The following is a 15705-nucleotide window of genomic DNA, read 5'->3' as shown; positions in this document are numbered from 1 at the left end:
CAATTTCCTTCTACACATTCCAGGACTGAAAAGGAGCAGGGAGAAGAAAAAGAAATCTATTGTTTAAAATATCTAAACAATAGAAATAGATTCCAGTTGATTAACAAATATTACTTACAACCAACATGAAAAAAAAGATCATTTACTACAAACTAAGAGAAGCTATAATTTGTCAACTTCATATAGTCTAATATTATTTCTATATACATTTTCTTGAGCTGAAAAACATTTGAACAACCCTTTAAATTATTCTCTAAAGCAGTGGTTCTCAAACTTTTTCACCTCGCGGACCCCTAAACTGACACAAATTAGACCACGGTCCCCCATCTGATAAGATTTTTGCTTTTAGATGTTTTATTATAGAAAGTGTATGAAACCCATGACCAAAATAGTCATACATTCAGTCATTGTGTTACTTATTGATGGAATTATAGTGAAAATAAATGATTCCCCTTTTTTGCTGGGGACCCCTGGAACCCCCTCAAGGACCCCCGGGGGTCCCTGGACGCCACATACTGAAATGCACATCTGCTTTAATATGAAACAAGAACTTTTAAAAAACTTCTCCTCTTTTTTATTTTTTTTTTAAAACTACAGCTCCCTGTTTGAATCCACAGTAGCTCCAGAACATCAAAAACAACATTTCCCAGAGGGCTTCAGGAGCAGAGCCGTGCCAGGTCTGTGCGCACCTGGGTGTGGCTCACGCACGCGCGCACACACACACACACACACGATCACGCGCGCGGCGCAAAGTTTATCCGAGAGTGTTTCTGCCGTCCCTCCTTCTTCTCTTCCTCTCTTCTGCTCTGCCGGATCTCTTTGTCTGCTCTCCGAGTTGCGTCTCGTTCATCTCAGCTGTAACTTCCAGGTAAATAAATGTTTTCAGTAGCATCTGTTCCAGGTGAGCGGTGAGGACATCCGGGGTCCACCTGTGGACGACAAAAGAGCCGTGTCAGTCCACTATCCGTGTGACAGCTACTGCATGCTGGACTGGACACTACGACAACCATCAGAGACTCTTTAAAAACTAACCAGACCCAGTTAATACAGATGTTTAGATGAAACACATCTGGTTCTCAGAGAAAGTTTAGTATTTGTCTTGTTTAGTTGCCGACTAACGTTTTTCTTCCTTTAATAGGCACAACTTTCCTCTCGTGGAAAAAAAACATCCAAGACTGTCAAAATGGTGAGTCATTTTCATTTCACATGTTTCACTTTTTTCCCTCCTCCAGCCTCCATTAATCTAAAGAAACATCGTAAATTTCTTCCTTCTTTCTGCACCGGATGAATTAAATCTCCAGTTAGTGAAGGAACAGTCCGTTATTTATGCAAATGTATGACTCATAAAAGTTTTTACTTTCTTAAGTCTTGAAGACAACGCCCACTTTATTCCACATTATGTAATAAGATTTATCTGACTGGTTGGGATAAGTGAACAAAAAAATGTTGATAAACTTTTGATACGTTTTCATGAAACATAATAGCTCATTATCTTCTATAAATGTAGTCAAGGGTATCAGATAAAGCAAAGAAGCGGCTCTGCAGCCATTTTCACACAGTTCAATACGTACATTGTTGTTATAATGAAGTGTATTTAGGCACAGAATTTGTCAGTTTAAACATTTTACTACGGAAACTTTCCAGTTTGTTAAGTGTGGGTGTTTGTATGGGTGTGTGTGTGTGCTGAGTGCGCATGCCTGTGGGGCTGGAAAGAGGTTTTCATATGGGGAAGTTGAGAAGTTTGGTGTATGAGTCATGTGGGCTCTATTCCACTCGGGTGGGTCGCTGCAGTCTCTCCACCTCTCTTTCTGTGTTTAATACAGTCATTTCCACGTCTAGCCCGGAGTTTAAATCCACCCTCCTCTCTCTTAAAGGGGAAACGGTTCTCTCTCTCTCTCTCTGTGAGTCAGGGTGGAGTGATATGTTACTATATAAAAATGTGATTCATGATAATAATCAGTCGTGGTGACGTTTCGCCGCTGTGCCCTGCAGACAGTTTATTGTTGGGCCGTAAAGCGAACTGCTCACAAAAGTCAGTTTTAAGGGTTGGCTGAGGATGAGGATACGACTAGTGATGCTCTATATTTTTTGTGTTGTCAGCAAATCCAGTGAAAACAGCAAAACCCACGATGAATTGATCCAGATGTGTAGTCAAAGCCTGTTATGGTGTGTCCCTCTGTTCCATAGATCTCCATTGTTGTTAAAAACACATCACTGAGCTGCACCGTGCAGTATGTGACATGCTTTAGGGTGCTGAAAACTCCATCCCGGAGCTGTCAAAACTCACTTGTACATTGTGTTTGTGGCTGAAAATAGTCCCAAACAAACACACTATTTTGATTAATGTTTGTAAAAACTACAGCACCCATCTGGTCAGGAAATACATGACCTTATAAAATGTGGCTTTGGGCCAAAGCTGTACACAGGATTTTAGAAATACTGAGGATGTGAGACCAAGCAGCCTCCAGATGATAAGACAACTATGAAAAATATGTAAAAAAAAAAAAAAATCTGTTAGTTTGGATGTTTTTCCAGATGAAATTAGTGCAGTGGCTCCCTTGATACACATTTTTTGTAAATTTCTTTCATCCATCTAAAAACAGCTGTATGTCCCAGTTTCTCTACATGGTGATCTAAAAGCTATTTTATCTTATCCGATAAAGAAAAATGTTAAATTTAGCATATTTATACATTTAAAGATTCCCTCCAGACATACTAATACTGTCTAATATCGAAAAATAGAAAAAAAGAGTAGTAGTGTCCAGCTTTTAAAAAACTATTAAATGTCAACTATAAAACATAAACTGCACCTTAGGTCACAGAAACAAACACAGAGGGTGTGACTGCTGTGTCATCAATTGTAGCTGCTGTCCTGCTCGGAGAGCCACTGACAGGGTAGGAAAGTATAGATTATACAGAAAGACGGACTTATATGTTCTTAGTTTTGGTTTTTTCGTTGAAATTAAGTAAAATATTGAATCATTTTGGCCTCATTCTAAATAATATTCACATCTAAGCTCAACAGTACTGACAGTGATAGCAAATAATGGCTGCATGATAACCACATCACCACCACACACAGCAACAAAATGCTTGATTTTTAACATTATAATGATTTACCTTCACGGAAACATGACAACAGTAGGTAGATTGTGGACGGTATGCATGGCAACCACAGTCCATAAATGCAGGAGGGATTGATAAGTGGTGTCACTGTCTCACTGCTTTACCTGCTGTAACAACCTCTGTTTATCTACGGAGGGTCAAAATACCTCCATCAGCAGGCCGCCCCCTCCTCCGCCTCAACTCATGCCTGAACTCGCTCCATAAGACTCAACTTATCTCTCGCTATACGCTCTCAGTCTCCGTCCGACATTCCAGTGGAGATGATCTACATTGTGTCGGGTTGTTGTCCAAATATCTCCGTGTTGAGCCGTCTGCAGATTGATTAGATTTTGTTTAACTTGTGAGGCTGAGTGTGTTTATGAGAAACGTTTTGGCATCGTCTTTCCTGCACAAACAGACTTTTCTTGTTGTGAATGGCGAGTTGTTTTAGAATGTTCCACTTTTTTTTTTTTTTTATAAAACAGATTTTCAGGATCAGAATTCCAGTGACATTCCCGTGGTTTTCCACTCTAAACATCTCTGCTCTGAAACAAGAAGCAACCACTTGGCTGTTTCATTGTTAATGTGTCACAGTTTGAGGGATTGTCTTGAATGAGAGCAACATTGTTGCAGCGCTTTTCCAAAATCAATCTTAAAGTTAATGTTTTGTCAGCCTTATCACATTCTTACTATCTTGCTGCTTTGAAACATTTTTTTCCACATTCAGAGAAATGATTAGCTTGATAATCAGACTGAGTCGCCATTTCGTCTCTCTTCATCCATCATATTTGAACCGCCAAACAAATCTGAGACGGAAATTCAGATATCTGGAACTGTAACTAAGAAACGATGTGAAGGACATGCTGTTTATAAGAGGGGAGCGTATGAATAAAGTGGTTTAGAGCTCGTGTGCACATCTGTATGTTTTTTAACGGGCCTGCAAGTCTGGAAGTCATTAAGTTCATTAAATGCATCTTAAAGGAGAAGTCGTCAATGAATGTATGCACATCAGGAACCTGGGAGATTTTATTTTATACAGTATTTATGTAAGCACGACTATAAAGATTGATTTAATGCAGTCTGTGATTTTATAAAGGTGGAAAGGGAGAAAATCTTGGATGAAGTTATGTGCATAACGGATCTTAGACATGTTATTCAATACAGTATTTATGTAAGCATGAGAAGTAGTAGATTGATAAAATGTGATCTGCAATGATAGAAGATCTTTGAGCTTTTTGCATGCAAAGAATCTGAAATAACTCATATTTATCTGAGCGTGAATCTACAAATTGATTGAGTAGGATCTGCAACGGTAAAACATTCACTAAGTATCTGATGATAAGTCATAGAAAGCAGACACATGCACTTCACTATAAATACAGTGTGGAAAGTTTCTCTTCTGAGGCACGCACTTTTGTTCAGAGCTGAAATGATTAGACGATTAATCAATAAGTCAGTGCACAGAAAAGTTAATCAGCAACTATTTTGATCATGGGTTCATTGTTTAAGGTGTTTGTCAAGCATATATGTCAAAGATAGTGTAGTTCTAGCTTCTGAAATGTAAAGACTTGCTGCTTTTCTCTGTTTTACATTTTTATTACTATATTTTATATAATATATAGTATATATAGTTTATATTTTTAATATTTTTATTCATGTAAATTAAATATCTTTGGCTTTGACTGTTGATGGAACAAAACAAGATATTTGAAGACACCTTGGCTGTGGAAATTTGTGACATTTTTCACATTTTTCTGATGTTTTATAGACTAAACACTTAAAATAATTGATAGTTTAACATATAATGAAAATAACCGGCAGTTGCAGCCCTACTTGTATCGGCACAAAATGATAAAACTTGCATAAAACCATCGCTGTGCTCACAGTAACATGTAACATGAAAGAATCTACACCAGGATAATCCTCCTCTGTCCACATCTTTCTTGTTGCAGGCCAGCAAAGGAACCGTGAAAGCCAGCGGAAACTTCAACGCCAGCGCGGATGCTGAGGTCCTGTACAAGGCCATGAAGGGTCTCGGTGAGATGCTCGTACATCTGCTGTCATTTGATATGTATGAAGGAAGGCGTGTCAGTCAGTAGTACTCCTCCAACAACAAACCAATGAGAGAGCTTCACTTGGAAGTTCCTCTCTTAACAATTACTGTGGTAATCCTTTCTGCACCCAGACGGCGGTGAGTCATAAACACAAGAACGGAGGTGAAACTTGAGATGCGTCATTGTGAGCAAACAGACGCTGACTGTGACTGGACACTGTAATCATGTGGATGAAATATCTGTAATCACCTAGACAGCAGCGTGCTCATTGTGATGTGATATGTTTATCACGTGAGAACAGTTATAAATAAACACTTGTGGCTTGCTGGCTGAGTAACTATGGTGCTTGTTGCTATAGGGACCGATGAGGATGCCATCTTGCAGCTGTTGACTGCTCGAAGCAACGGCCAGAGGCAGGAGATCAAGACTACCTACAAAACTCTGTTTGGAAAGGTTGGACTGCTTCATTAAACCACCTCAACACACATATTATCAGCTTAAAGGCCTCAGTATGCTTTAAATGAACAACATGACCAACGCTACAGCAAAAGTGTTTATACTTCTTATGAATGGCCTCACTTGATACACTGAATTATATTTATTTATAGTAGTCTTACTGACATCAATGACGTTTGAAAGGATGTGCAAGAACATGGCTTTAACTCCACTGATGGATCTTTCTTTCTAAGTACATTTAATCTAATCTATGCACATGTTGTCCTGAAAAGAAAATGATAGAAACGAAAATCACACACTGCATGTACAAACCATTATGGTATATTTCAATGATACATTATAAGTGTACATTCATGTTGAACAGTATTAAAGACAAAAACAACAACATGTGCTTAAGTGTGAAATTAGAATAAGAGGGTCCTATTCAAACAACACAAACAAGTCCGATTAAGAAAGAAGTTTCAGGGCATTTCTGTCTGTCATATATTGAATATATTGAGTTCATTCTTCCATCTATTGATTGGTTGATATTTACATCTATGAATACAGTGTTTACCCAACAAATCAAATTATCCACCAGAGCTTTTTGTCCTTCATAAGTACTCCAGCTCTGAAATGAAAGCCAGAATTCCTCTCACAGAAACGATGGATTGTGAAAAGTGACAGAAGTAGTTGTGCAAGGAATAAAAAAAGAGCTTAAGAGAGGTTTAATTCCGGACAACTTTCAACTTTCAAACCTGCGGACACTTGCCCAGTCTCTGAGTGGAATGGAAAAAATGCAACAAAAGTTGTTGGACGCAGCCCTCTGAAAGATCCCGCTGTCAGAAAGGAGGCTTCAGATGCTGTTAGAGGATCTGACAGGATCATTTGAAGAATACTGAGGCCTTTAAACCTAGTGACCACACGCAACATCAAAGCTCCAACTTTGACACGGTCAAACTGTGACAGTCAGTACGGAAAAAATCATCAACCAGAAAATCATGACATGACAGGGTTAACTATCGCAAAATTATCCAGCCACACACAACAACCATTAAATCTTTATCTGCAGTGTAGTCACACACAGGATTTATGCTACACCAGAACTAATTAAAGTACATGCTGTGTCTCCGTGTCAGGATCTGATCAACGACCTGAAGGGAGAGCTGGGTGGTAAATTTGAGACTCTGATCGTGGCTCTGATGACCCCACCCCTCGCTTACGATGTGACATGCCTCCGTAATGCCATCAAGGTAGGTGCTGCAGTTAGTAGATGTGAAACTGATACAAATTTAGATGTATTTTAGATTCTACAGACAAGCAGTCTTTCAGTCCTTCTTCAGTCAAAAATAAATGTGTTTCCCTTCTTGTTCCTTCATTAAGCAGAGTGATGTATGTGCAGAGTTTGATACTAAAAGGCTGTTTTCACTTTGATCTGCTGAGAGAGGAAAGTTTATCTGAGGTCATTTTATAATCTGAGTTTAAGAGGTGAATCTATGATCATGATTTGTGACATCACAGCTAGTTTGGAGCCAATCCTGGTCCAGTATGCAATTTACACAAGTGTGATGTGGAAACTTGAAGCCTCCAGTGCACAAATACTGAGAAAGGACTTTACAGTGAAGCAGGAGACATCTGGGGTCCAGCAGCTAAACTTTTAAAATGAAGGTTTACCTACTGGAGGAGATTTTAACAAGATAATTGACTATTAGACACAAATTATTATTCAAAGTATTTTATACACATCTTAAAACATGTCTAGAGGGGATCTTTAAATATCAGGTCTGTAACATTTATGTTTTTGACCTTTTAGGGGGCAGGAACAGACGAGAAGGTCCTGGTGGAGATTCTGGCCTCCAGAACTCCCCAGCAGGTGAAGGACATCGTCGCTGCTTATAGACAGGGTAACACACACACATACACACACACACACACACACACACACACACACACACACACACACACACACACACACACACACACACAGACTAAATATGCATAATAAACTCAGTTGTCTAAGAAAAGTCATGAACATGTTTAATTTGGATTCATTCTATGTTTACATGCAGTTTAATTCAAACGAGTAATGTTGGTGTTAATGTTTGCTACAGTATCTTTTAAAACTGCCCACTGAAGTGGATGTTCAATCCTTTTTCGTGGAGTTTCACTTAGCAGCATCTGAACTATAGCAAACAGTTTCACTCCTGCAGCAGCTACTGTAGGAAGCTTATTGTCTCATAATGGGCAAGTGTTGATTTTTGCTGAAACTTAGATGAACTTTTCATTGGTTAAACCATCCATCTATTTTCTGCTGATTGTCCAGATCCAGGCTGCGTTAATTTAAGTAATTATATCATGAGAAATTATTTGTGAAAAAATTTGCTGTACTTTTTCAAGATCAGGACTAAAATAAAAGCTAAAAAAACATTAACAATTTTGTTTCTTGTGTCTCCTAGAGTACGATGATGACCTGGAGGAGGATATTGCAGGTGACACCTCAGGTCACTTCAAGAGACTTCTGGTTATTCTGCTCCAGGTGAATTTCTCCTCTCCTCTCCTCTCCTCTCCTCTCCTCTCCTCTCCTCTCCTCTCCTCTCCTCTCCTCTCCCCTCCTCTCCTCTAACAGAAATGTTTTGTCTCTCCTCAGGCTAACAGGCAGAGGGGGATCCAGGAGGGAAATATACAGAGCGACGCTGAGGTGAGTCAGTTGTCCGTTGCAGATGAGTAAATATTTCAACTCTGCTCTGCACCATCAATGAGGTCTTTGTCTCTTTGTTTGCGGGTGTGACTGTCACATGTGTTTGCTTTGAAGCATGAGTGTGTGTGTTTTTAGGGGGTGGAGAGTGTCAGTTTGTGCAGCTAATCTGTAATGATGCAATGACGCCCTCTAGTGGTGGGAGGGAATAAAACGTGTTTGAGGTGTAATAGTTTCCTCCTACAGATAACCGATACCCCCTGCCGGTGTGGATAAGGCACCGACAGACGGCTGTCTTCTACCTCTGACCTAGGTGTCGAACGTAGTTCCCAAAATCTACATGCAAGACCATCAAAGCCTTGCTTAGAGAACCAAATTCAACCTGGCTTCTATAATGACCAGCTGTCGTTGAACCACTACCAACAGGCCTATTTAGTCAGGAATCCTAACAGCTGGGGTCACAACGAAGTGTATTGGTGCAAATAGGTGTTGGAGGTTTGAAAGTACTCCAACATGGCTTTCTAACAGGTCATCTCTGGAGGAGGCCCACTCTGGTGGTCGAGGGCACTCGCCCCGTTTTATAGGGCAGCCTCAGAGCTCTAGCCCTAACAGTTTAGCCAATTATTACCAAATAATAAATCTTTCAACCCAATGCTGCACTGAAATCATACCTCTATCACATGTATAACAGCATGTTGACCTCAGCCATTAAGTCTAAACCATTCATGAAAGACTGAAGTTGTCATGAAACAACTGGTGTCAGCAGAACCAAGTTTTACCTAAGTACAGTACTTGAGTAAATGTACTTCGTTGCTTTCCACCACTGTCATTTGCAGTTAGTTTATTAATATAAGAAAGTAGATTATGTTGGACTGTGAGTTTCCTGGAAGTAAAACTGTACCAGTGCCTGTCATCCAGGTCATGGTCCATCCAAACATGTTGAGTCAAGAGCAGCTGGACTTGGGGTAGAATATGTTTCACCTCTCAAAGAACTGAAGAAACCTTTTGGATGAGAGTCGAAACGTCTTCAAGAATCTACAAGTCTTGTTCCTCTTGACTCTTAACTCTTCTGCATATACAGCAATGCAGAGGAGAAGATTAGTTTGTACATTTTTTCCAGCTACTAATCCAAAGTAGTTGCATTTATACTAATAGATTTTACACAGTAAGGTTTAAGAACGTGCAAGAGATGGGATCAAGAACTGGTTATGATATATTTTTTATAGGGTGCATTTTTCAGGATATTTTGTATACTGCATACTTAGACTGGGTATTGATTGCGGGCAATTGGACTGTGAACATTATTTATTATTCATTTAAATTGTATATCGGGACTGAATACTGTAGATGATGTTTTATTATATTTCATTTAGCATTTTTTTTTATTTTTTAGGATATTGTGTTGTTGGCCTGTGTGCATGCGTGTGTATGCATGTGTGTGTCTGTTAGTTTATGCACATTACACTGTTTTATTTGCCGCGTATATGACCACATGAAGTTCTTCTAATGGGATAATAAAATTTACCTTGACTTTGACCTTGAACTTGGTCGAGATATCCTGAATTTTAGTCTCTAGTAAAGGTGAAACCACAGAAACGCTTGATCCTACATAAATTCTACAACCCCAGTTTGTAACATATGCTTAAGAATTAGTAGTCTCCAAACCTGAGCTGAGACACCTGGATGATCACTTGAATCTCTTTTTCTCAGATTTGAAAAAACTCCTCCAGAGCAACGAGCCGATTAGTGACATGTTAATTGACTTTGACATATAAAAATGCTCCTTTAAGACTTTAGTTTGTTTGCTTTTATGATTTTGAAAGACAAACCACATCTGATCGGTTTTTGTGTTTGTGGCTGCAGGTCCTCTTCAAGGCAGGAGAGCAGAAGTTTGGCACTGATGAACAAACGTTCGTCACCATCCTGGGCAACCGGAGCGCAGAACATCTCAGGAGAGGTTGGTGTCTGTGTGTTTTGGGTTTGAGATTAGAAGTATTAGAGATCTCTTGTAATTGCTTTGCAGTTTCTCATAGTAACTAAACTAATTCTGAATGTGTGTGTTTCAGTGTTTGATGCTTACATGAAGTTGACTGGATATGAGATGGAGGAAAGCATAAAGAGGGAAACATCTGGATGCTTGAGAGACCTGCTTCTTGCAGTGGGTACGAAACTACACAACACAATACAGAAAGTGATGCTGACTTTTAATTTCTTCTAATGACAGTTTCTCAATCACAACTCTTTCTTTTTCACTTTTCTTCTATAGTGAAGTGTGCCAGGAGCGTTCCAGCCTATTTTGCTGAGACTCTGTACTATTCAATGAAGGTAAGACAACATCAGTCAGTTCAGGGAGGAAAAAATACACATTTTAGCATTTTGAAGCAAAGTCTCATTATTTACAAGCAAAATTGCTGAAATAGTCCTACCTGCCATTATAAAATCATTAATGTTTGATCCTGAATTTTCTGCCAATAGATTTAAAAATATTGTGTTAATAAGTGGAGAGAAAAAAATCATAGGTAGGATACATTTATAGAGCACAACGTATGAGTGTTTAAAGCACAGATGGCCATTATAATATTTAATCTGATAATGTTAATACCTTTTTAATATTAGAAAATGAGGCCATGAACTAATGAACAAGTGATTAGTTCCAATTCTTAATAATTGTAAAAAAGGTATTTTCTTATAAACTACTGCAGAACTTACTTTAATATATAAAAGCTGATACATATACTCTATGATTTTTTATGACTTTATGAATGAATTCATGTTTTTTTTTGTGTGTGTCATACTATTAAAAATTATTAATCCCATATGGGATTGGATGACAATATATAAAAAACAACTTCCGGCAATTAACATTATGTTCCAAACAGAAACAAATCATTGCTGCAAACTACATAATGTATGCATTATACATACTGTAGTGTGTATATATACTGTAGTATACATGTAGTATGGGGAAAAACATGCTTCACACAGAAAAACAATACAAACGCTACCAATATAAAACATTTTTACTTCATGATCAGGCATTTATTTGATGTATTTTAATGTAAATCAGGATCCAGGTGCACAACAGTAATTTCCAGACATTGTCAACATTGACAAACATTATAATGTTGCTGTCTTGGTTTTTTCTGTACACATGGCATCTTTTACGTGTCTGTCCATCCTTTATGAGGGATCACTGCTCTGTTGCTCTTCCTGAGGTTTCTTCTATTAAATGTTTTTTTAAGAGAGTTTTTCCTGATGCAATTTGAGGGTCTAAGTATAGAGGATTTCCTTCGGTTGTACAGATTGTAAAGAAGCCCCTTGTGGGGAATTTGTGATTTGTGATATTAGGCTACATGAATAAAATTGACTCGACTTTCTATATTTAAAGTAACAAGTAGAGAATTGAGCAACCTTTCTGCGTTCTAGTTTTAATTAGGTCTGTATGTCACCATGAGATATTCAGTAGACTGTAAGATATCAGTGCTCGTCAGAAAATGTGACGCTGCTGTCGATTATATGTTGTATGTTTGTGGGATTTGTGCTCATATTATGTTTGTGTGTTTGTTGCAGGGTGCAGGAACTGATGATGACACCCTGATCAGGGTGATGGTGACTCGTAGTGAGGTGGACATGTTGGACATCAGATCTGATTTCAGGAGGTTGTTTGCCCGCTCTCTGCACTCCATGATCAAGGTACACACACACACACACACTCATACACACTCATGAATGAATACACTACTAAACACACAAACACACTTACACCAGTTGACTTCCACCTATGAGTTTTTTTTTTCCCCTATTCATAAATTTTGTTTGTTTAAACTTGTGTTGTTTTTTAGGGAGATACCGGTGGCGACTTCCGTAAGGCTTTACTGTTGATCTGCGGAGGGGATGATGCGTAACCGTGTCAACAAGCGCAATAGGAACCACACCTGAAGTGCCTTTTTTCCTCTGAAGTCTGTTCGCCCACCGAGACGACAGCAACAAGCTAACACAAAGTTCACCATAACAAAACTTGCTTGTGAGCGAGAGACGGCCCATCAGGTCCTTTTTTAAACTATGATTCCAATTAATGTCTTTGAAAGGTAGCTAACATTTTGTTCACATGAATCTACATTTAAGCAGCTTTCGGTCAACTAATATCTTCAATATGACTTAGGGCTGGGCGATATGGACAAAATCAAATTGACCAAATACCTCGATATCGATATCATGACAGTATTGTAGGACTATTTGTGTTTCCACAAAATATTTACACAGTGAGATTTTTGATAAATAATCATCAATAATGTGAATATAATGACTAAATGTTTAAAGGTAAATAGTAGAACAGCTACAACAGTCTGGTGAGTTCAAAAACATCATTTTACTGTAATATAGCCTTTAAAACCAGGAGAAGACAAAACTTATGGCATATCACCATACTACAACATCCAAAATCTAAGACGACATCTAGTCTCATATCACGATATCGATATAATATCGATATATTACCTGGCCCTAATGACTTATGTGTTATCATTCATTTACAGTAAGATATTAGACTACAATTGTTTTTTGTTTGCACTTTGTACGGCAGAACCAATATATGCAATAATAAACATTTCACTTGATGAAGTAAACCTTTACTTTTTTTGTCATGTCTCAGTGCTTCAGTATAAATCTCATCCTGCTGGTCTCTGTTGGACCTGCACTGAGCTGCCACTAGAGGGAGGTAGAGCAGCTTTAATAAGAGGGGAGTTTGGAGTCCAGGATATTAAAGCACCTCAACATTTCCCATGTCAAAATTTCTAAGAGACATATGTATCTTACTTTTACTCCACGACATTTATTTGACAGCTACAGTAGCTGCTCACATTGCAGACTAAGATTTTATCGTCTTTTATCATAAAAGGGTTAATTATCACAGTTTAAGCTACACAACAGCTATATACAAAGTATTTTAAACATTAAGGTGCTGTTTGTACAATAATGCTTTAAATGTAATCCAATGATAAATAATACATACAGTTATACAACACCCTGAAAAGGTGTATACTGCGTAATAAGTAATTTTTATTTTGTTGCAGTATTGCTTAGATACTGGTATATAGTTTACTGATAATTGTTCTATAAAATTAAATGAAATTATGACTATTACATTTTGAATGTTGGGGTTCTACTTGTAATTGAGTATTTTTACATGAATGATCTGCTGCTAATACTGCTTGTATTTAAAATCTCATATTTCTAAAACTTCACTTTCCACACATGGTGGAATACATGTAGTGAAGAGCCACTGATATCTGAAAACATCTAGCAATTCACACAAAAATAAATAAACAATCGGAGCAATAAATAGTGTTGAAATGACAAACTCTTTGCCTTGGATCCTTGGTACAGTATCGTTTATGCAGATGCAATACGGTTTTATGTGTTCGTTAAGTGAAATTCATAAAAGCCATAAACAGATCCAAAAACAGATTTGAAGAAGATTTGAAGAGAATATATGTTAAGTTTAGTCTAGTGATATTGCCCTTTAAACATCACATTCAGCATTCACCTCGTCATGTTGTTCTGTAGATTATCTCCTGTCATCATGATGTCATGCTGCAGAACAGCACAGTTATGGAAGTGTTCAATATTAGAAAGACATCAGGAAATAATCATATGAAGAAATGGTGTAAAAATAGGTATTAATGAATCAACAATCTGTGAAATGATGAAAGAAATATTCAAAGCTCAACACAATAAATGTTTTTTTCATCATTCATTTTCATAGTAACTGAATTTTATGGGATATAATTTTTATTTCATCATAGACATTTTTATTTCATAATGCCCTTTTTCAAAAGTAATTTTTTCTTTCTTTTCTTTTTTTTTGTTTACATAATGGAATTTTTCCCAATGACACTTTTATTACAAATAAATACAAATCTCTATTATGACCTAAATTAAGTCATAAAACCTTCTAATCTAAAAATTTAATAATAATAATAATAATAACAATAATAATAATAATAATAATAACAATAATAATATGATATTTATATCGATCATTCTTGATTTGTAATGTCTTTATATATTTTACCCAATTTATTCATGTGATTATTTTATATTTATTAATTTCATTTTGAACACTTTGGGCCTCCATACAAAGTAACTGGGCAGTAAAATGATTTCAAAGGAAAATGTTTTTGTCTGTGTGCTTCTATGTGTGTGTGTGTGTGTGTGCATGTGTGTGTGTGTGTGTGTGTGTGTATGTGTGTGCATGTGTGTGTGTGTGTGTGTGGTTGAAGGAGGGGCCATCCCAGGTCCTGTTACACTACTGTCTGTTATTCTTTTCACGGTAGCAGTTGCTCTTGATTGTTGCCACAGAAACAGGCAGCCAATAACGAGGTCTGAACAGAAGGGTGTGGGGTCAGGCCACCTCGAGCCACAGGAGGAACAATACCTCCAACTCCTCCCCCTCACTGCTCTGTGTGTTTTTGGGTACAGGAGCTTGTGGGTGAGCACGAGTTTGGTCAGCTTTGTAGGTCAGATCTGTGGTACTTAGTGGAGCGTTGAGTTGTGATTTGATGTTTTTCCGCTGCTGCTGCTCATGCAGCCCCTCCTCTCCTTCATCACACTGGCTGAGGCTCTGTGAACTTGAATCAGAAACACAAAGTGGTTCAAGTTCAAGTACACTCTAATTAGGTGTTTGTTTTCCAGCAGGGCTTCTAACAAGTATAAGTTAAAATGTAAAATAAGAGAAGCAGGACTGAATGACGAATGTCTTTTGATTCTTTGCCTAAATGAAACTTTATCCAGCAAAAGCTTGTTTGTTATTGTCTGAAAGCTGGTTTTAATTGTACTTGTCAAAGCCTCACACATCTTCTTGCACACAATTAGCTGTTTGTGTATATTTATAACCACTTTTTGGTGTTAAACTATGTCAAATCATCAGTCACTATGAGCTACTATCAACAGCTTGTGAAAAGTTTCAGTTATAACATCACAGGATTTGATGTTAATGTTTACATACAGATGACAGGTGACGAATTAAAGGAAAAACTTGAATAAAAGAGTGTAGAAACAATGAATTCAGATGCATAACACAACTAAGAAAATGAACATCCTTTCAGGCTCTTTGAGACAGATGAAAGTGTTGAACAGGCCTAGTTGACCCCAATTTTGGGTGAAAATGATAAGAGAAGATGTAAATCTAAGATGTTTGACTAACGGCAAAGACGCACATTGAGAGCTGAATAACCCTAACCCTACAGAGATGTGGTCTACAGTCATGCTAACAGCTCTGTGAGGCTGTAATTAGGCACACAGTGCTTTGAGCTAAATGCTAGCATAGGCATGCTAACATGCTGATGTAATGTTTGTAATAAAGTTTATCATGTTCACTGAGGGATGTGAATGAAGTGGCCTTCACAGTCACCAGAT

The 15705-nt window shown here is 37.8% G+C and overlaps 1 protein-coding gene across 1 annotated transcript; it reads left to right on the top strand.

Annotated features, from left to right (window-relative positions):
• The first annotated feature begins 605 nt into the window (after nt 1-605).
• anxa5b (annexin A5b) lies at nt 606-12920 on the top strand. Its single transcript, XM_042397165.1, has 13 exons — nt 606-868; nt 1139-1186; nt 5058-5142; nt 5518-5612; nt 6734-6847; nt 7408-7498; nt 8051-8130; nt 8242-8292; nt 10153-10246; nt 10356-10451; nt 10556-10614; nt 11860-11982; nt 12132-12920. Exons 2-13 carry the CDS (start codon nt 1184-1186, stop codon nt 12192-12194), a joined length of 954 nt encoding a protein of 317 aa, XP_042253099.1. The 5' UTR covers nt 606-868; nt 1139-1183; the 3' UTR covers nt 12195-12920.
• The last annotated feature ends 2785 nt before the right edge of the window (nt 12921-15705 follow it).

This window comes from Thunnus maccoyii, chromosome 2 (genome assembly GCF_910596095.1).
Source record: "Thunnus maccoyii chromosome 2, fThuMac1.1, whole genome shotgun sequence".
Taxonomy (NCBI): Eukaryota; Metazoa; Chordata; class Actinopteri; order Scombriformes; family Scombridae; genus Thunnus; species Thunnus maccoyii.
This window is presented reverse-complemented; position numbering and strand designations above follow the sequence as displayed.